Source organism: Megalopta genalis, chromosome 2 (assembly GCF_051020955.1).
Source record: "Megalopta genalis isolate 19385.01 chromosome 2, iyMegGena1_principal, whole genome shotgun sequence".
In the NCBI taxonomy this organism is placed as follows: domain Eukaryota; kingdom Metazoa; phylum Arthropoda; class Insecta; order Hymenoptera; family Halictidae; genus Megalopta; species Megalopta genalis.
In genome coordinates this window covers 35,061,005-35,084,583 of record NC_135014.1, presented here as the reverse complement: position 1 = coordinate 35,084,583, position 23,579 = coordinate 35,061,005, and the positions used below count along the sequence as shown (strand labels likewise).

The following is a 23,579-nucleotide window of genomic DNA, read 5'->3' as shown; positions in this document are numbered from 1 at the left end:
GTTTTCAAAAATTTCAGTTAGTCGGCACGGTAAAATAATTAAAATATATCACGAAAATTTTTAATATGCACTTTGTAGATCTCTGTAACTCGCATACAAGCTGAAAATTTCATTGAAATTGGGAACGCTGTTATGAGCTGTTAACATTAAAATTTATTAGTTTTTTATATATAATATATAACACAGTATAATAATTTAATAGATACTTTAAAAAGAGGTAATTTTTGCATGTTCTAGTGACTGTATCTTGTCTACGCGTCAACCAACTTCAATGAAATTGTCAGCATGCGTGCAATTTACAGGCATCAACAAAATGCATTTCTTAAATTTTCGTTAAAGATTCAGATAAAAAGATTGAGATACATCATTTCTTAACTCTTCTTTCACCAGGCTAACCAATTGCAATATTTAAAAACGTTATTTATCCATTTTCTAGTAAACTCATCCCCCTAATATCCCTAAAAGAATTCAGATTTTGACCTAATCATAAAAAAAATTATTCCGTGTTAGAAGCTTTACAAATACTTTGCACACCGACTGTATACTATAATTAATCGGAGCGAGAACGGCTCGATGTCGGTGCCGCAATGCAAATGCGACAGGGCTTGACCGGACCGAGATCGGCCCGGGATCGACGCGACAGCGTGTTTCGGTGGCAAACCTCCCGAAACGGGAAACACGATCGAAACAGCATCGACCATTTCCAGAATTTTCCCGGCGATTTCGCAAACAGGCACCGCACCCGGGCATCCCATAAATTTCCCAGAAAAGAACGGCGACCGGTCGATCGATCTTCCCTCCGTAGATCCTTATCCATCTCGAGAGTGGACCCGGGCCGGCACGGGGCCGAACCGTGCAGCGAGCCAGACTTTCACCTCGCGGCGTCGAACTTGCACAAGAGACCCCGCCTTTTTCATTTTCGCGAAACGTGAAGTAAATAACGAGCGCGGAATCCGCCTCGCGGGATGCCGGCACGAAAAGCCGTAGAATGCTGGCAGAAATGTCGCCCCGGCAGTCGATTGTGCGCCGTCACTGGTCCAACCGTTTCGAGATATCGACCACCAATTGCAACCTCGCCGGTCTCTCTCTCTCGTTCTCTCTCTCTTTTTCTCTCTTTCTCTCTTTCTCGCTCGTACCTGCCACGACTTTTCTTTCCTCCTGTTTTTCCCTTTGCGACGCGGACACGTTGACTGACTGCCGGGCCCGATAACAGTATGATTTAGCGACTCCCCGGGCTGACTTCGCGATTGATAACGGATCCGGGATCCATTTTTGCCATCTCGGGCCACGGAGCTCGCGCGGAATTGCTAATTCGAGATACCGGATTTTTTTCACGGGGAAAAGGAAATTGTTCCGAGACGGCGAGATTTTTTCCATCGGCGGATCAGTGTGTAACACGGGTTCCTTGGCCGGCGATAGCGGGCCTCTGACTTGCGGGAACAATTTTCAATTAAATGTAACCGCGACAAGGCACGCCACCCTTTTATTCAGCGAAATTTTGGCCATGCGATCGTTCGAAACAGCAGGTTTCATTTCCCTTCTGTGGGCTACCCGTTTTTACGGAGTAAAGAGTTATTAATTATAATTAGTTATTAATTCTGCTGTTGCCATTTTTTTCGTAATTCATGATTTACCACTCCGGTAATATAAAAGATATTTTGTTTTAAACAATTCGAGTGGGAATTGTTGAAATGCAATTTACTCATTTGATTGTTCAAAGTCAATCGCGCATGTCTACGTATACGTATACAGTCGCCCACAAAAGTATTCGTACATCTTTCAAAAAGCAATAACTTTTTTCGAACTAGACTAAATCGAACTAGACGCCTGAATTTTTTTTAAACAATAGAGGAACTGGTCTACTAGACAATGACCAAAATGCTTCTTTTTAATTTCGCTATCACTTGGAATGATAAATAGAAATATAAAAATCTCTCGTTTTTTAATTTTTTTATCTGAGCCCATTAAAACGATTTTTAAAATACCTTTTATAGATCTTGTTGACTTATATGCATGCAGAAAATTTGATCGAGGTCGATCGAAGTCGTTTAGTCCAGTTTAAAAAAGAAAGTAACTGCGTTTCAAAAAGTGTAGGAACACTTTCGTGGGCCACTGTACTTCGAATAACTTCTAACGTCACGATTAAACCGCGAATCTTTATGCAAAATGCAACTTATCTTCGTCAGTTGCAACAAAGACGAGTCAAATCAAAATTTCTTTCTCTCCTCAATAATTTCAATGAATTAAAAATAATACATAGAAGTCCTTACATTCTCCCAATATTTCGATTGTCTGAAATCTCGCTTATTCACTTTTGTTACAAGTGCATCAAATCCGCGGTATTGTAGTTGTGAGACATTTTTCATCGAAACCAGCGATAGAACCAGTCACGAAAACACAATTCCCAAAGAGTCTTCTCCATCCGCAACATGCGCCGACATTTTAAAAACATTTCGAGAGTGAAATTTCGAATGGAAAGGTGGCTTTTGGCTCGATGTTTCGTCGCCCGAACACGATGACTTTCTTTGTTCCTATAATCAACGGTCAAGCCTCCGAAAGCCCGTTATCGGCTCCAAAATCGTCGGCCACATTTTTACCTGGTTAGTCGAGAGCCCGGCGTCGCGTCGTCCTTGAAACTTTTCCTTGGAGCAGCGCGTGGAAACTTCTCAGGGTGAAGCCGAATCGATTCGATTTTCCCATGGTTAAAGCACGAGCGGAGCTGCGCGTCGATAAAAGGCTCGCCAGCGTTTTCCAGGCACGGCGAACATTCGCGGAAAAATTCTCCGTCGCTGGTGACCTAATGGGTTCCCGTAAATCATGCCTAGACAGCCGATCTTGATGCGGAGCGAACATTATCTGCATCGACTGCCGGAATTACATAAAAACGAATCTCTTCTTTCGAACAGAGCTTCTATCAATTTCAAATGAGAATATTACAATTTAGATTTTATGCATGTATAATAAAAACGAGAAGATAAAATACAAAATAGCGACGATATTGGAAGAATTGAATAACGTTGTTGCACTATAATCGACTTACTAAAATTATTAAAAGAAGCTATTCGTATTTTTTAAATTTCTGTTTCTCACACTCGACTTCGATCATTTTCATTTCGCATAAACATCCGCAGTATATTTATATTACTAGACCGTGGATCTTCGTGCAAAATAAAAAATGCCTGCATCAACTGAGTTAAACAGAGATGTATTCCTCTTTTCAATGTTTCCAACACATTGAAAATAGGTGACAAGATCTTAAGATTCCTCGATTGGCTTCACCGTTTTGTATTTCGCACGCCCATTTTTCCCATAAATGCATAAAATCCGCAGTCCACATGTTACGCGAGGACATCTCTGAACTCTTCCGACGATTTTACCGCTTCACGTTTTCCATACCCTTGTCACGAATGCATACAATGTCCGCGGTGTTGATGATAGATCGGCACGCGACCAAATCCGTGGAAACGTTTACGTGTCAGTTCTCAGCGAATTGCTGGAAGAAACGCATAAGCCGACAACATGATCAGTGACTCTATACGCGGCTCGTTCGAGAAATGGAACAAGATTTTTAACAAGGAAGGTTAAATTTTAATCATCGCGGCAGGTTTCCATCGCGAAGAGATATATAAAAAACCGATTTCGACGGCGCCGAGTGAAGTCCTCGTAAAAGAAAACCGTCGCTCTCGTCAACAAGCGTGGCTAAAAAATATTTTAGAAATTTTTCCTTCGTCGGAAAACTTATTCGTCGGACAATAGATCGCGGCACGCGACAAAAAGGATCGCGCTCCAATTACCTCGAGATCCGATCGCAACAAAAACCGCGGCAAGAAAGCAGCCGGGTAGCCAGCCGCTAAACTTTGTTACGTGGCGTTTCCTTCGGGCCGCAAGACACCGCGAAATAAATTTCATTAGATACGGTTTCGGAGACATTCAGCGGAATCGCGTCCTTTCCGCACCGGCGACGATTTCGCGAGCGCGGATGGAAAATCGGTTCCGCCCGGAGCGTGCTCAGAGAAGTTTATTCATTTATTTACGTATTTATTTATTTGCTTATGTCGTTCCCTCGGTTTCTGTTCTTATCCTCCGACGGCTGTCGGTTTTCGAGCACGCGGTCCATAAAAATTACATTCCACGCGAGTATTCGCGTGACCCGACCAGGAAGTGGTCTCGTTTCATCTGCGAACGTTTATGCGCCATCGTCCGCGTGCATTGTAAAATGCCAGAAAATGTTTGCGGTAATAACCAATAAAATAGATCCATTTGAAACCTTGATGCCTGCGATCGCCGGCCAGAATGTCCGAGGCAGCCCAAATACAGAAAATTATAGGTTCGTGCAGGCACGGCGGAGCAGCGTCCGCTTATCAAAGCGTGAAATTTCCAGCAACATTGATCGGATTCTCTAACACGATCGTCCCCGGTCAATAAACCGACGAAACGAGGAGGGACCGGACGGTGGAAAAATCGAAGTTCGCGCAACACACGGAGCAGGAAACCGATCCAGTATGGCCGGCCGGGACAGCAGAAACCGGCAGAAACGGCAGGCGGTCCGAAGCGGCGCATTTTCACGGTTTTATAAGCACGCGCGTCCACCGTGTTGCCCGGCGGCGCGGCGTATCAGCTTCCCTTGGCCGGTCCGCGATAGTGATAACAATAAACAGCCTCGTCGTCTACTCGCCGCGCGGCCGTGGACGCCGTAGTTTCTCTCTTAAAACGCGTGGGCGACGGTTAACACCGCCGAGAACCGATAAACTGCTCCGCTATCTGCACTTCTCCGCGGCGACCGGCTACCAGCCACTCTCGCGGACGAAAATATTGGTTCCGAGGCTCTGTTCTCGTGCTACTGTGCCGCCACGTTGCTTCGGCGAGGTTCGACACCGGTCGCGCGGAAAAAGACACGCTCAACTTCGAAAAACCAGCCGAATCTCCTTGCTCTGGAAGCTGTGCGCGCCGCGCGGTTCGTAAAGTCGAGGCTTTTCGGGCGAATTCTTTGCGGTGGAAGCGAACGAAGCTGTCCGAACTAACGAGAGCTACTTTGGGATCCGGATGACGGATAAGAGATGAAGACTGGCGAATCAAATTTTATTCGACAGAAATATTCGATCGGATAGATATTCAAACGAATTAATATTCTAACGAATGAATGTTCAATCGAATAAATATTGCAACGAATTAATATTCTAACAAATGAATGTTCAATCGAATAAATATTCAAATCGAATAAATATTGCAACGAATTAATATTCTAACGAATGAATGTTCAATCGAATAAATATTCAAATCGAATAAATATTGCAACGAAAAAATATTCTAACGAATGAATGTTCATTCGAATAAATATTCAAATCGAATAAATATTGCAACGAATTAATATTCAATCGAATAAATATTGCAACGAATTAATATTCAATCGAATAAAAATGTATCCAGATACAAATTTATTCGAATATAATTTTATTTTACACTGTCGAGTAAATATTGTTCTAGAGAAAAATGTATCCGTATATAATTTTATTCGAATAAGAATTGATTCATAGAGAAATTCGTACGGGAAATAATTGATTTGAATAAAAATGATGGAATATGCAGTGAGTGTTTTTTTTCATAGTTTGTCGATCTATTTATTCTATATTACTTTTTCGAATTATTCGAATAAAGAATTTTTCGAATTATTCGAATAAAGAATTATACAAATAGAGAATTATTCGATAATTCTCATTCTTTACTAGCATTTCGATCGAATTCTTCACAGGCTTCCGTTAAATGACGTGTTAAAATGGCATCGAGTGCAAAGGGTTAATCCTGTTCGAAGGATCGGCGAAGAACAGGAATAAACGCTCGTCTGGAAACGAGACTCACGTGGCGGGCAATTTTGAGAAAATCACGGCGGAGCCCGTAAAGACCGGCAGTTCTGAAATTGGCGTTACGTATGGCTCGTTCCAAATCGATCAAATTGCGACGTTTCCCTTCGTCGCATCTCGTACTCGGTTGTGCAACGGCGCAACGACGGTGCAACGGTGCACCGGATGCGAGGCAAGGACAGTCGGTTCAATTTAATATTTCCACGGAACGCGTCCCTTCTTCTCCGAAACTCGATTCGTCTTCTGCGACTAGCATGTGCGCCGGCTGCCTGTGCTCGCGGCTCCGTCTTCGTCGCGCAAAAAACTCGCTCGCGATCACGAGCGAGGCACGCGAAAATCGAAAAAAAAGAAATGCAAAATTTATCGGCGCTGATTCGAAGCGGAAACGCGACTTTGCTCCGGGACCCCGATGACTCATCGAACTTGCAAAACGCCGCGGTTTTGCAACCGGCCGTGCAAAAAACGAGAAAAAAGATCTGCACGCCGCCGGGGCAGACCCACGAGAGTCTTATATGCGAATTAATATTCATGCTAGTCGAAGCGTTCCGCGCGGTGGAAAGCCGTCCGATAAACTCGTCGAAATTTTATGAGCGGAGGTGGCTCGATAATTGAAATCGTTTTGAGCACGACGCTTTGGAAAGAGAAACGCCAATCGAATCGATACCTTTCACTCCGCCGTAATTATTCATATTTTTCTTTTTTTTTCGCGGCGATACCGCTCGGAGTCATCGTCGGTCCGCCATGTTTCCCGGAACGACGTCGACGGCTTCTAGAAAATTACGCGGAATTATTCTGTGTGATCGTAACCGAAATCTCGAGCTTCTTTTCATTTCACGGCGGTCCGGGGATCGGTAATTTTTGGCCGAAAGTCCTCGATTTCGTCGAATTTTTCTGCAACCTTGTAATTCCGGGATTTCGAAAATAAAAATTGTCTTCATTTATTGCAAGATGTAGAGACTATATAGACATTTATTTCTCTTCTTAATCATTCTAATTAGTCAACGGTAATACAATAATGTTTTGAAACTGTATAAATGTTTCTGCTATTTTCCATTTGATGTACTCAATTTTGTCATAAATGTACGAAGTTCACAGTCTAGCGGTAACGAATCTGATGCCAAAAAATTTGAAATTCAAAATGGAGCCTAAAAAACGATTTATATACTTTTATTAGCAGAGATCTTTAGTTGCGACGATTGGTTTCAATTAAATACATTCGCAGTGACTTTTATATCAGTGACTAAGGCAAAAAATGCAAAAAATGCAATTAGAAATAATAAATCATTACCTGGGATTCGTTTAAATGATATACTAACTTAAATACTTAAGCGAAACACTAAAATGACTCAGGCGCTTACTCATGAAAGCTCACGTAGAATTGAAGGTCGCAAATGGACGCGCTTGAAATTTACGTATTCTTGTTTAGGATTATGTAAGCTGTCATAGGAAATAAGTCCGAAATCAATCATTTTCAAACATTTTGGTGCAAGCCTTGTCAAAGTTTTAAGCTTTGCAAACCTTGTACCATTAATATGCGCCTCATAAGATCCTTCTACCATAATGAACCAACTAAAATACAAAAGTTCCCGCATACATACAAATATAATCCAAACTTGCATTTTTCTGTTTAATAACAAATAATTAAATTGATTAGTTTTACTCTCAACTCACTAAATTTGTCCTCGCCACGCTATATTTTGTCACATAGTTGTCTGACGAACTTAATACTTTGGATTTCGAGGCTTCAAAGGGTTGTCAGTTTAGAGAGAAAACAAATATCTCGAAACATCAAAGCCGAAAATTTGACTTTTGGCCAAATATTACCGACGTCTGGACCACTGTACGCATTCGCGAAGACAGGAAACTCAATTTCAAACAATTCCCGCCGATTTGTCGTTCTTATTTCGTTTCGCGGAAACGAAGAAGGCAGATGCAACGGAGTCGGCGAACAATCGCGATGATTCATTTCGATCGAAGATTGTTGAGTTCGGCGCATGAGTCAGGGCAAAATTTGATTCTCATTAGCATAGGACGCACTTATTATCCGCGTGTAATGAGAATTTATGATCGACCGATCGCCTAGCGAGCAGATTAACGCGTTCGCTATCGGCGCATCTATGCTTGAACTTTCAGAGGAACAATGAGCTTCCCATGGCCAATAAAAAGACAGCCTAAACACCGCGCTATATCACTAGGCTGGTTTCAAGATGGCCTCTCGGTTAATTATGCATGCAGCGTCCGCGAACACTTCGGGGTTTATGATCTAAAAAGAAATTTTATTTCTTTGGCGAACACATAAAACCGATTCCTGCTTTTTTCAACGGGCGTCCCTGCCGATGCAAGATGGACTCTCTCTCTCTCTCTCTTTCTTTCTCTCTCTCTCTCTTTCTCTTTCTCTGTCTCTCTCTATCTCTCTCTCTCTCTGTCTCTCTCTCTCTCTCTGTCTGTCTCTCTCTCTCTCTCTTTCTCTTTCTCTGTCTCTCTCTCTTTCTCTATCTCTGTCTCTCTCTGTGTGTATCTCTCTCTCTCTCTCTCTCTCTCTGTCTCTTTCTCTTTCTCTTTCTCTGTCTCTCTCTCTCTCTCTCTTTCTCTGTCTCTCTCTTTCTCTGTCTCTCTCTTTCTCTTTCTCTGTCTCTCTCTCTCTCTTTCTCTGTCTCTGTCTCTCTCTGTGTGTCTCTCTCTGTCTCTGTCTCTCTCTGTGTCTCTCTCTGTCTCTTTCTCTTTCTCTTTCTCTTTCTCACTCTCTCTCTCTCTGTCTCTCTCTCTCTCTCTCTCTCTCTCTCTCTCTCTCTCGCGGTGATCGGAAAAATGGAAAATCTTTTTGCCAAACAGATTAACCATTGATTGGTTAATCTGACTCGCAGAAAAATCATTCTACATAAACCACCCATTCAGTTTTATCCTCGGCTGGTTCATCGAATATTACGATGAAACCGTGGAACTTTTATTACGAGATAAAATAGAAATACATATAGTTTTATACGCTCCCGATAATATATTAACCGAGGTAAATGTTTTTTAATTTCCTGGCTTTTGATTTAAAAACTGCTTTCTAACAGGTTGCTGCATAGTTTCATTTTAATAGGATATTTTAATAGGTTTCAATTTCGATTTAAACTTCCCGTGTTCGTTTTCTTCTTTTTTTTTTTTTTTGAAAACTACGAAATGGCAGGTTAAGGAACGTACATTTCCGACCTGTTTCGCTGCACGATTAAATCGTCAATGTTCGTCTTGTTAGCTCGGCATTCCATAGTTTAACAAACAAAAAAATGAGTCGCTTTATTACTCGGACGGAACGAGTAAGTAAACAATCTCACAACAGGAGGAAGTCGAAGCTATCGAATGACGTGCGAGAGGCAATTATTATACGGGAAACTGATATCGAGGTTTAAATCGCGCCAACTTATTCGCGGAGAATAAAATGACGAATTTGTTTGACAGTTCCGGTGTCGCGGGCGATCGAATTGATCGCCGGAGGCCGGACATTTCGCCTAAAAATAGACCGGCGGTTTCCGAGGAAGATCGCCGATGCGACGCAACCGGAATGGACATATTCGGAGATCTACGAGACGCGACGCGCTGATTATTTAACGCTGAAAGATGCAGCGACAGAAAGCGGCGCATGCCGAGCAGGCCAAGAATCACGACCCGACCCCGAGATATTGGTTTCCCTCGCGTTCCACAGAAATTTAGACAGCGCCTCTCTCGCTGGCGCTGTCAACCGGCTGTTCATTTCAGCGATCGATCGCGGTCGAAATTTAATCCGTTCGCTGAAAGACCGAATAAACAGCTCTCATATTATTCGGTGTTCTAGTATTCCGCTCGGAAATGTTGATAAATGCGAACGTTGGCGAATTGGCTAGAGTCGGGAGTCTCGAGCATTTCTGACGGATCTCCAATCATGCTTCATCCACAAAATTCGTTAAACAATTTATTCTGAATATGTGCTGGCGAGCAGAAGTTTTAATCATTTCATTAATAGAATTGTTAATTTAAAATAATTATTGTAATACTCATTTCATTAGATGGTTGAATTGGGAGAAATGGTATATATTACTATTATTAATGGTATATTATTAATGGTATATATTATATTATTAATGGTATATCAAATATATTAATTACTAGATCGTAAAAAATGAGCGACTTGAAATATCAAATTGCGAAGACATACGAAGAACTGAATAATTTTATTGCGCCACTTACAACTTATCAAGATCATTAAAAGAAACAATTTATTTTTATTTTACATAAATAGACCCGCAGTCTATTAATCACCTACTTCGAATGATAATAATTACTCTTCAATTCCACAAATAAGCACTACACATTGATTACGTCTATATCTATTAATACTAATTATTTCATTCTTCGTTATTACAATTTATTATTATAATTCCTTTCAAAAGTGAAAAAATAATAATATCCACAAATTCAACGATCATTCAAACTGATAAAAACCTCGAAAAGTAAGCTGATAAAAAAATTAAAATAAAATGATGAATAATATATTCTCAATTTTGTATCCACCAACAGAAACATATTCACTAAATAGATTATCCTCAATTCGAATGCATCCTGAAATCAAATACATCGTGAATAATTTAAAAATTATCTGAATTAAACTTATCGACTATCGAATCCGTAAAAACGAATCTCTTCGAGTTTTCGAATCGCCGAACTACCGAAACCGTGTTCCTCGTGAATTCCGAGAGCCGGCGAACTTTTTCGAGAAATTACACGCCAGAGATTATGCTTCGCTTAGTTACAAGTTGAAGCAGAATATCATTAGCACCGTTCCGCGGGCAACGTAGTCTAAATAATTTTACGCCGCTCGAATACGCGAAACGGACGAGCCCCGCGTTTAAACCAGTTCCGACCGGCAATTCTCCGCTTATGAATCGTTAAACAAATGTGTTACAGGCACGTTTGTGTGTTAAAACAGAAACACTCTCGGTTTCACGGACAGATGGCCGAGCATCGAGGCGAGAGGGTTAACAAGGAAAATAATCGTCCGAGGTATTAATCATTTATCATCGTGGCTCGGTTTGATCGATTCGAATAGCCGGGGCCCAGGTAGCCGCGGCCCGGCCGGCAGGAATGCCGGCGAAATAATTCGGCTTAGACGACTCTCGCCGGACAGCGTCGTGTTCCCGTCGAAATTAATTTCCGTCCGAACCGGTAGCGATTCCGTCGCCCTTTCGCCGAGGCCGAATCTCGGCGACTCGTCTCGCGACGGATCGCCGCCATTTGTTCGGACGGTTTAATAGATTTCTCACTGTCCACCCGCGGTGACCCGAGGCAACGTGCACGGAGATATATGTGTCCGTCCGGGGCCCGACGGTGTTTCCCACAAACCGATCCGCGATCGAACGCGGTGGCCAGAAATCTCTTGAATTACGGCTCTTCGAGAACTATAATTAATATCGCCGGGTCCGGCGAGCGACCGACGTTGCACGAATTTAATCGTTCGCTAGAACCCTCGGCACGATGGAAAGAAACACCTACTTTCGTGGATGTAATCGGCCGATCGTCGTGATTTTGCGTCATAGTTTCGTTAAATCGCTAATAAGTGATCGCAGCATGATGAGACACGAAGACATGAACGGAGAAAAATAGAACCAAGAAGTAGAAAAATAATAATAATAACTTCATTTGTCAACTTGAAATCGTTAGTTGAATTATGATAGTTTCGTGGATATAATCGGTCGATCGTCGTGATTTTGGGTCCTAGTTTCGTTAAATCGCTAATAAGTGATCGCAGCATGATGAGACACGAAGACATGAACGGAGAAAAATAGAAGCAAGAAGTAGAAAAATAATAATAATAACTTCATTTGTCAACTTGAAATCGTTAGTTGAATTATGATAGTTTCGTGGATATAATCGGTCGATCGTCGTGATTTTGCGTCATAGTTTCGTTAAATCGCTAATAAGTGATCGCAGCATGATGAGACACGAAGACATGAACGGAGAAAAAGGGAACCGAGAAGTAGAAATATAATAATAATAACTTCATTTGTCGACTTGAAATCGTTAGTTGAATTATGATAGTATTGAGTGCAGTGGATTTTTATTTTATACCGTTGTTAAACGATGAAATTTCAATGAAGTCAGAAGGTATTTTGTAGAAAATCATTGTTAATAACGTACCCAATAATATGGAAATCATTGAGAACTTACGAACTATTAGGATTTAGGCAATAATTATTTAAAGCGTTCCCGACAACTTTTTATGCATACGATGCACGATTATAGGAACATTTATTTTCAGAATATTCTGGTATCCAAACGTTCTATCATCTAATCGTTGTGTTATTTAGATACATTATCATCTGAACATAATTTTTAGATGATAGAATGTTTTGGTGCCAGGATATTGTAAAAATAATCCTTCTAAAAGGATTTCTAATAATTCTTCTAAAATAATCCTTCTCCCCTAAGATGAGAGAGAGAAAGTCTTCACTTTAATGCAAAATAATGCAAAATAATTTCAAGCAGATTAAAATTACTCGAAACAATAAAAATCAGTGTACAATCAGTAATGCAGTTGCTTGAAAACTCGAAGAACTTTGTTATTTCAGAATAAACAACATAAGCAGATAAATTTCTCAACGGCGCGAAATGGAAAGCGAGGAACGCATATGGCCTCCGAAAATAATGTAATAAAAACTGAAAGCTCCAATATATAATCGCGAAAGTGCAGCAAAGTGCGGCAAAGTGCGGCAGCGTGCGCGCTTCTCCGCGGCTCTCGCCGCTGCACTTTGGGCCGCACTTTCGCCTAACCCGAACGTAAACGCGCTGGTAACGCGAGCACGATGCCCGGAGGCGCAGGGAACCGCGTAAATATTTTGTTTACCGAAAGCGGCGTGCGCGATTAAAAGCGTATCGCTCGAAGTCGGCGGGTGCCGTGCGTCGAACATCCTAATCTGCTTTGGCCGGCGCTGCGCGGCGTGGCGCGGCGCGGCTGCGATTACTTTTATCGCCGCGAAACAGCAGCCGAACCAGCCAGCCAGCCAGCCAGCCAGCGAAATGGTTTTTCGGCCGCGTCGCGCCGCGGAGGCCCCGCTTTTTCGAGCGTTGCGCAACCAGATTTCCCGAACGCGTCCCGCGAGAATAATTCATTTCGCCGGCATCGGCCGCGAAAACACGAAAATAAATAACCGGACCACGGACGGCGAGACGAGCCGGAAATTTACGACTCGCGGCGAGTTTTTCGGCCGAGCCGTGAGTTATTCGTCCTGAGAATTCCACGGGGTGGGCCATCGTGGACGACACGCCGTCAGACAATGATCGATTTTCAGCGATGGGAATCGATGAGAAATTTTTGTTTCGCTGCTGCTGCTGCTGCGATTTCGATTATGCGTTTCACGGTCTCCTGGGTCGTTCGTGTTACTGTTTCGACACTGGAACTACACCAAACCAGTTGAAATGATCGGTTTCTGATTTTTCGTTTCACAATTTCTGATATACCGTAAAAATGTTTTTCGTTGGAATTTTTATACGAATTTCTTCGTTGAGGCAGATATTATAATAAAAATCGTAGGAGGTTTAAATAAGTCGAATCTTGTCGTTGTTATAAATAGATCGCGGTACTTTGTGCAAAATAAAAATTATCACCGACAATTGCAACGAGAACGAGTCAGATAAACATTTCTTTCTTTCTTTCTTTTATTAAAGCGAGTCGAAAACGATACGTTGATGTCCTTAAGTTCTTTTGATATTTTCATCTTTTTCAATTCTAATTATTGTCATAATGCGTAAAATCCATTTCTAGCGTTGAGCAATTCTATTGTGAATTCGGAATTGATCGTTCAAAATAACGATCGATGTAATTTTCAATTACGAAGAAATGTAAAAATACTGCAAATCTGCAAATCTGAATACAACCATATCGACGTTGCACTTATAGACATTGTACCTAGACACAAACACACGAGGGTGAGTATGCGAGTTGCGTTGCGAGTGTGCGAACGGTGCGCGCGTGTTCTTCGGTCTCTAAAATGATCTTGAACTGCGAACACGTGCGTCTCCGATTGTAATAGATCGTAGAAGCGAATACCAGTGAAATCACAAAATCCCGAATCCTAAATAATACTTTTAACATTACTTAGTTTCTATTTGTTGCAATTGATGCAGAACATATTTACTTCGCACGCTTAGATTTCGTAACGAACACCGTGTGCTTCGCAACGATTGAAAAAATTCCTCGGCACTAAAAATAACTGACAGCTCGTACAGACATTACAGATCGCATTCCTGGTCGTTCCATCTAGTTTCTACGGCGTGCAATGATAGGAATGCATCTCCGAATGCACCCTGAATTCGTCTCTGAATGCATGTTCGAATGCATCCTGAATGCACGCCTGAATTCTCGCTGCAGTTTGGCGATTGTTTGGAGAGTTACGATATTTTCGGATGGTTTCTGGAATTGGGTACTGGATTGGAGGCTGTGACAGGGACAGATCGAACGATGTACCGGAAATTTCGTTCGGTGGATACGGCGTTATCGTGGCCCGTATTCGGCGTCGTTTAGTCTCACGAGGACGCCTTCGATGTTTTCGACGCGCGCGCGTCAGCCTGGAGCCGAGGCCCGGCTCGGCCGAAGAGAGTGTGATTATTGTAACTTCGATGAGATAAGGGCATCGTGCCATGAACGTGTCTGCTCGTGATAGTGGTCCGTTTGTGCGGACCGTAATTTATTAGCCGGCCAGGCCGAGATACGTCCGCCGCCGCGCCGGTCATCGCCGGACCGAGCGCGCCTCGACCGTTTTCGCGGTTTCGCGAAACCGACAGCGTTTAGAAACCGACCATTCTGTCCCGCTCGTTTCATAATCCGCTCGTAATCCTCTCGAGGAAGACATTTATTCGGGGACACAGGGACTTTAGGATAATTCGCTTGAAAATATGTTCGTTCTTTTTTTTTAATGCCGACTGAATGGCAGCTTTGTTCCTCTCGCGATCCACTCTCGAAATGCTGGAATTTGTTCGACGTGGATATGCTTGATGCCTGTGATGGAGCACTGTTTACGAAAAATCGAGCGAATTCGCGTGGTCGAGGATGAATTTGGTCTTGTCCGAGCGTGCGAGTCGCTCCGAAAAATTCGCAAAGTCGAAGCGTATCGTGTCCAGAATTATCCATGTGTCTATGTTTTCTTATAAGAAAACGCGAATGGACCTATTACGCAATTTCAGTCTAATCTACCCTGTCTTAAAGTAGACACCTCCAGCTGTCATTTAAGCTAAGTCGCATGGAAATAGCTCTACGGAAACTTATCTGGAAACACATTTGAACTTTTCCTTTCGAATCTTGTAAACCCCACGATGTCAGAGATCGATTTCTTCTAATTTTTCAAAACGATCCCGTCATTCTGTTGCGATCTAATTAATCCTGTCTTAAAGTAGACACTTTCAGTTTTCGTTTGAGCTATGTTGCACAGATATAGCCCCGCGAGAACGTATCTCAAAATTCGTCCGAGTCCGTGTAGTTTTCCTCGCCTTTTCCTAGATGTCAGAGGTGCACGGACTTATTACGCAATCTAACATCTGGAAAACCGTAATTATTTAGAACCGAACTAATTTACCGAATATCTCTGCGTTTGAATTAAACATCTAACCGCATCTCGTGTTTCGGGATTGTATCACGTCCGAAGATTGAGCAGTAATTTATCAACGCCCGTGACAGTAAATCTGCACGGTCCGCTTGACGCTCGGAAATTGTTGGAAACCCGACGAAAGGAAATCGATAATTATCGTTTGAATCGCTCATTAGGTCAACGGAACCAGTTCCCGGGCCTAAAACTACTAATCACCGATCGGGGCAGCGTTTACCCGCGAAAGAATCGACGCGGGCCTCCGATCGACTGGTCGACGACGCGCGCCGAGTGAAAAATCCGCAACGCTCGGATTATCGTTCGGGCCGACGCGACGACGAATTTAATGCGAGAGGGGGACACGTCGGAGCCGGATAAAACGGAAAAAAGGAATTCAAAGGAATACCAGAAGGGGGGTTCCTCGTATCCACCTCCTTTCGTCGGCTTCGCCGCGGTTAATGCATCGGTTCAATTAGCGGGCAACGCGGTGACACGGAACAATCAATTACGTTTGTTTACAAGGTGTACCCGTTAACGGGCCGGCCATTCAGCAGTCGTTTAAAACGGAATTAACATTCCGCGAAGATGAACGCCGTTTTCGCTGATCGTACATTGTTCGGGCATTCGGGACGCTCGCGTTTGCGCGCGGCCTCTGCGGATGGAAACGAATGTCGACGTTCTGTGACCGGCGAACAACGTTCCTCTGATTCGCTTTACAAGTCCCGGGGAACGCGAACGAGTCCGGGAACCAAGCGAAATTTTCAATGAATTCGATAGCTGTCGCCCGGACGCTGCGCGAAACGATTGCGGGCCGAGTCCAAGCAAGAATGTCAGACGACTTTGTTCGGTTTTAATACCGAACCTATCATGGTCAGAATGACCGGTTTTTAATTTTACGATACCATAAACTCGCGGAGACTTCTTCGTGGGAAATGACTGAATAAATTACATTATTGGAACAAGTTCTATAATTAAAGCTGTACAAAATCTAAACGGGTTCTATCTATGCACCAGTGACAGTCGCTTGCGGACAATAACGCATCTCACGTGTTTATTTATTTCGGTGGTTTAACGGGACGAACCTTTTGTGCTACAAAACTAAAACAGAATGTGATGACTTGCGAACAGACGGGTAAGAAAAAGAGAGAACGACGGGATACAGAAATGAAAGCCTAAAGCTAAACCATGTAATTGCTGTTATCGTAATTCGAGAGATTGTTGCAGACAGCTTAACGTACATAAAATTCCGGTTCGAAATGTTCAGAGAGAGAGATGCATTACCTACTCGATCGAATAGACAACGTTGAAATATATCGCTATGATATTAAAAACAAAATTTATTTTAACACTAAATCCACCACAACCGGTCAAAATGACCACTCTTTCACATTTTGTATTTTAAAATTGCTGAAATTATAAAGACTCTCCCATAGAAAACGCTCGAATAAATTTCTTAAACCAAGTATTCGTTGTAATAAAAATTGTGGAATATCTAAATTAAATTCAGTTTTATCCTTCTTACATAGCAACACAAATTCGTCACTTTTAATGCTCGGTACTCTAAGTGTTAAAATGCAATGATTTCCTACGCTTCGATTTCGGCTGACAAAAATGAATCTGCAAGCAAACGAAGCAAGAAAACCTGAACCCTTCGGGTGCAAAATCTGATTTTTCGAGGAATCGATGGCATCGACTGTCATTAGAACGTCCACGCGACCGAGGCGGCGACGTTTTCGAAGTAACCCCGAAAATTCGCGGTTCCCATCGCGATCCATTAGCGTGGTTCCGTTGACGCGCCGTGGCACTGTCGTAATCGGTACTTTTTTTTGCTGTCGGCATCGATCTACAGCGCCACGAATCAAGAAACCCGTTTCGCCCGTGTCGACGTTGTCCGGTGAATATATCACCCGGGCGTTACGTCGCCGATAAGCGTCGGACTCGTCCGCGACTGGTCGCGCGACGACCAGCAATATTCCAATTACGGAATCACGAGCAATAAAACCGCCGGCTCGAATTATCCGGACTCGGGATTTGTTTCCATTAAGGGGTACGAACCGGCGAGGCGTCGCCTGGGATTCCGTCGACAATCCATTTTCAACTATCGGCTCGCTGACATCGCTCGTTAAATTAGTACTGGAGTATCGAGAATATTCATGTTTCTGCGAACGAAACGCCGGGGAAATTGTTCGGGGCACACGAGGGAAACGTCGCCGTGGACGCTTGGAACGTTTAACGGCCATCGATCAACGGATCGATGCGATCGAAAATATTCGTATTTCTATGACGGACGCGTCGGAGACGTTGTTCGAGGCTAATCAATAGAAGAACATATCTGTATGATAGCGACATTGAAAAGAGGATTCGACGTACTCGCTATTATTGCACGAACGTTGCTCGACACGACAAGTTCATGATTTCTAGCAACTATGTTTGACAGATTGTGCTATTTCGTTGCTAAGAATTGAAACCACCCGCATGTCGCACCTAGGATGATCGATGTTCCTAAGGTTTCTAAGTTGTTAGAGTTATCCACTTGACATCATTTTAACGCGACGACTGCGGTTTTTTCGCATAATAAAAATTGACAGCACTAATTGCAAGATACAGAAGCTACACAGACATTTATTTCGTCTCACAAGGATTATAATCGGTTGAAAATAATGCGACAGCATTTTTAAATTCATTAAATGTTTTCACCGTTTTCTATTTGAACTAAACATTTTTGTCATAAATGCAGGAGGTCCGAGGACTCTGTAACTAACGAACGACCTATTCTAGCTCAGCTCGGAACGTCACCCCAAAGGAACCAGCATCCCTTCGTCCCGGAATGACTTCCGTAAAGAGACACGAATGGAAAGGGTTGGTCGCGTCGGGCGCGAGTCCCGATCAGTAGTCATTACGAGACCATTATCACGATGTTTGCACAGTGGAGCCTCGATTATGCGGGCTATGCAATGTGACATAAATGTTCGGATAATAGGAGCATTTGCTTATTTAACACTAGATTTACGGAGCACTAAAAGCGGCTGTTTTACGTTAGTTAATAAACGTAACAACAAGACCCCGATGCCATTTATACAGATTTTGAACGAGCGTTATCGTAATATTTGCCACAAGCAGCGCGTGCATTGAATAAATAATCGAATAACTCGTAAGTGTCCTTTACAATCTGAACAATCGTAAATTAAGCAGTTAGTGACCCGTCGTTGACACGAGGTTTCGTAAACCTCGAGTTAAAGCGCCAGATGTCATGTTTTCTTATTTATACAATGAATCGTTTCGTACACGGTTCGTCTTTGATCGATGAAAAGCAAAATTTGCAGATGGAAAGTACTCGAGTAACGAATGATTCTGGTATTCGAGGACCGGGTAATCGAGGTTCCACTGCGTTACAGTTCCCTTTGACGGCGCAGCGACGAAGAAGTCGACGGATACCGGTTCGAGGCGAGGCGGTCGAAGCCGCATATCCGTAAACGCCCTACGCTCTTAAAGAATCTAGCGATCGATCCACCTGTCAGCCGACAACTGGAGCATAGGAGATCGTTCCAGCGGCTAGGCGAACCTCGGGGATCGTCGGCGGAAGTCTAGCCGGAACCTTTAGGAGGTGAGACAGGAAGTGTCGGACGGAGAAGCGTCGCAGACGAGGAAGAAGACGGGGACGAAGGAGACGGGATGAAGGAAGACGAAGAGGATTCGACGAGGATCGTGGACGGAGGATCTCGGGCTCGGGTAGAAAGGGAGCCCCGGCCGACGACGCGTCTTGTGCACGGCCAATGGGCAAAGAAGAAGCTGGAACAGAGGGATGACACTCACCCAGTGCATGCCGGTGGTAGGAGGGGCGCGCTCCTCATACACTCCCATCAGGGTGGCTGCTGTCGCGGGGTAGCTCCCGCCGAGGGTGCGCGACGCCGAAGCTGCTTGGGGGGGAGTCCCGGGGGATCCGCTTGCCGATAACGCGGAGATGGCGTCCGCTGCGCAGGTTCTCTTCCTCTGTCTCCTCTTCGTTCGAGCGCGGCCACCTTTTGCGCCCGAGAGAGCAGACTTCCTCGACTTCCCTGGCTACCTCGGGGCCCGAGCAACGGCTCCTCGGCTCCTCGGCTCCTCTTGCGGTCGGAGAACGTCACTGCTGAAACCACATACGCTTCTCCCTCGGGTTGGGTCTCACCTGTCCGGCGATCGCTACGCCTCCGATCGTCACAGGCACATGATCAACAACCCCCTCCGATCTATAGTCACGGTTCTTTCGAGGATCAGAGTCGCACACTGCACAATATCACTGACCGGGGTTCATCCACGCTAGCCGGGCAGACTGTGCTCAGTCCGTGACACCGAATCCCCTGGTTCCATCGCCGGGAGCCACCCCCGGGGGCCAGTTTACCGGTTCACAAATTATCACTGCGGCGCGACACCTGCACTCAATAATCGTGTACTACCACTCTCCGAGGGGCAGTCCTTTCTCGAGCATTCGAGGGAGATCGGCGGAGCCCCGGGGTCTGTGTTCTCGCGTTTAGGCGACGGCGAACGCTGGAGAACGGTCACGTCGGCGTCAGCGTCAGCATCGGCGAGCCCGGTTTATGGCGCATGTGCCTGACCCGTGGACACGGAACTCGACGAGACCCGACGACGACACGCCGAGAGGAACAACCCCAGGAAACGAGGTTCGCGCGAGCACGCTGCGCCACGGTAAATACAGGCCCGTCTGCCGGGACGAAGCCGCGATGCGGAGTGAGGGAACCGGCACAGCTGCAACTGGTTCCAGCCACCGGCAGCGCCGCATCGCGGTCGAACTATCGAAGCCCGGCGATACAAGGTGGGGCGGACACGATTCCATCTAGGACCGCCCACTTATGCCCCCACCACAGCCCGGCCGCTGGCCACGCCCGCTCGCCGAGCAACGATTTCCCTCTCCGCCGCGATTCCTGCCTTCCAGCCCGCGCGACTCTCTCTATAGCAGCCCTTCTCGCTCCACGCCGCAACACCAAACTCCGAACCGTCTGCACGGAGGACACCGGCGCGCCGCGCGCCGCACAGTGGCGTAGACCGGCTCTCGTATTGTCAACCCAGAGAGGATACTGTGCACCCTTTGACCAGGTGATTCGGCTGCCTCCGCTCCCGTCTCGCGGCCTTTTGTGACCCGCTCTACCTGGAACAGGGAAATTAGGTAGCTTATTAGCTGGCCAGGATAAGCAAGGCTCCACGGTGGACAATGATTCTGACCAGGATTAGCGTAGTTGCTCCTAACACCTTTTCGGGTCCGCTACGCGCCCTTCTATTTTACGCCGACTGGTCCCCCCTCGTTCCGCGAGATCTTTTCGGACACTTGGGAAACGTACCGAAATGTTTCAATGTACGAGACCATGTCGATCGCGTTTCTAAAGTGAAACTTGTGCTTTTATCCAATCCTCAAATTCAATGCTGACGCCCCTATATCTTCGATGATATTGGGGGATCGTATTGGGAAGGTGGATTGTGCGGGACGGGTGAATCATGAATTGTTCTCGATCACTATATTCCACAATATACTGTACACTCGTACACACATATGTGTCACACAATATATTTATTATTGTTGTGTAGGGGTGTGCAGGAATTGAGGTATTCGTTTGTAACGAAGGACTTGTATTTGTTAACTATAAATATAGATGCGTCATTATACATCTGTATTTGATACATCTATGAACAGACTATGAACAGATTGCGGCTTTTATGCATTTATGACAGAAATGATTAGGTCGAATATCGAAACAGTAACAAGATTTAAAGGATTTAAAGATACTATTGTATTATTTTCAAACGTTCAAAATTATTAAGAAACGAAATAAATGTCTACGTAGCTTCTGTAGGTTGCAATCAGCGCAAACAATTTTCATTTTGCATTGTTGGCTGTGGAGGAGGTGACCTGAACGATGCACGAGGAGAACGAACTTGCCCTCTAGTGCGCTTCAATTGTTTCAACGCATTCGATGCGTTCGTAAACTCGTCAACACCGCGATTATAATGTCGACAAGTTGGGTTACTAACAGATATCGTCGATCCTTTAGGAATGGCAACATTGGAAATGCTTCGGGTACAGTTTGCAAATTAGAAGCGGTGTAACAAATCAATTGGCGATCATTTTGCGCGTCCAGGCGGCCGAAAAAGGAATTGATAAAGACCGCGAACGGGGTTGAAAAACCGCAAGACACGAGACACGGCTCGAGACTGCCAATTTTCGCATTGAAAGCCGAAATTCAGCGGTCCCAGCAATTACGCTCGCTTTGCTCGTGCATCGGCGGGGAAGGAGAACGGTTGCAGTTTGGCGAACGGTCCGCTTAACCACCCCGCGTATTTGCATAAACATCCAAATTACACGGAGGCGTAGCGTCTGCAATCGCGTCACGCGAGCGTCGCAGGTGATCGGTCGTTTAACGCGTTTACTGTCTGGACCGTTCTATTTTGTGGGACATTAAGATCCCGTCTAAGTTCCATCTTACTGCGATGGTTGAAATGCAACGATGACAGATTCGCTATAGTGTTGGGGGAGTTTGTTAACGCTAGAACTATCGAGCCTTAAACACGATCAACAGTAAATTCTCCCTAATTTTCCCTCAACTTGTAAACAAAAATGGACAATTTAGGAAGACAAGGTACGATTGTTCCGGCCTCGCGGTTTAGTTTTATAGTTACCGATTGTCAACAATTATAAAAACGAAGTGCAAGGCAGGAATAATCGTATCTCCTCGTCCTAAATTTTCCATCTTCGTTTACAAGCTCAAGGAAAATTAGGGAGAATTTATTGTATATTCATTTTTTTTTATAACGACAAGATTATATTTATTTACGTTACGTATAATTTCTGTTGTAATATATGCTTCAATGAAGAAGTTATCTAACAATTAGTCGTAGAAACATTTTTTAAATGTCAGGAAGTGTAGGAGGAAAAATCAGAAACCAGCCATTTTGACCGTTTTGGTATTCTAGTGTTAAAGAATCTATTTGCGTTGAGCAAAAATACACTGAATCGTATAACTTTACACACATTTACAATTTTATACTTTTCACGCGTGCTTAGATCTCGAGATTCTGGACAAGAAGAACGAGCACAAAGGAGCATACAATCCCCTTATCACGCGAATGACCCGAACGCAGAGGGACATTCGAATCATAATACTTATGAATGTAGTTCAGAAGTAGAGTAATACGCATAATACATAATATACAGTAATATATAATTCTTATAAATGTAGTTCAGAAATACAGTAATTCCTCCCTAATTCGCGCTCAGATTGCGCACAAGAATGGACAATTTGGGAAGAGGAGATACGATCATTCGAGCCTCGCGCTTATTTTTATAGTTGTTGACAATTGATAACTATAAAAACGAGCCGCAATCTTGAGCGCGAATTAGGGAGAAATTATTGTAAATAGCCAGACGTAGAAGTAAATGTATGCAAGTAAAAATTAGTAGAAGTAAATTAGAAATAAATTACGACAAAGCAAACGATCTGACGTGCAAAGACGCTCGGACTCGGGACTTTATCGCCTCGAGAAGATCCGATGGGGTGCGGGCGCGATTCGACCGAGGGGTGGTAAATTCGCGCGATCGAGAATCCTCTCGATAGGAGAATCCCGAAGCCAGCGGAGCGGGCAGTTGCATCCGGCCACGCTTTCTGCGGTGTCCGACGGGGTCCGGGCTCTTTTTATTTCGCTCTCTGGAAAGTCGATTCGGCGGAACAGCGGCGGCCTTCATCTTTTTGCATCGCGCCACGCCGTCGAAGCCTTTGTTGTCTTTGTACACGACATTGCCCGTTCTCCGAACTTTTTCGACCGCTGGATTTTCTTGCCTGTTACACAACCGCCGCGGAACGGCGCGGCGTGTCTCGGTCCGGTGTCCACGATAGACTGAAATTGCTAGACGGCCAAACCACGGCCTGCCGTTTTTCTTCAGCGAGCCGGCCCGAAGGTTAAAGCTTCCGTTCCGTTGCCTTTTCCCGCTTCGCTTCGATCTGCCATCCATCGCGGCACTTATTAAGTCGAATTATCGCTGACAAAAAGTCCGAGTAGCTGCGGCGATTGGCGCAACGCCGGGTACGTATATTCTGGCCCGTCGGATTTTACGATACCGAGAAAATTTCGTGCGTAACGTTCT

At 44.4% G+C, this 23,579-nt stretch overlaps 1 protein-coding gene across 2 annotated transcripts in view; it reads right to left on the bottom strand.

The window, feature by feature from the left end:
* Positions 1 to 20,202, bottom strand: part of LOC117225444 (protein apterous) — a 91,171-nt gene extending 70,969 nt beyond the window's left edge. For both annotated transcript variants that reach the window (XM_033479011.2, XM_076519248.1), the window contains exon 1: positions 19,265 to 20,202. In XM_033479011.2, coding sequence (XP_033334902.1) covers positions 19,265 to 19,312 — 48 coding nt within the window. In that variant the 5' untranslated portion in view covers positions 19,313 to 20,202. The remainder of the gene's footprint in view (positions 1 to 19,264) is intronic.
* Between the last annotated feature and the right edge of the window lie 3,377 nt (positions 20,203 to 23,579).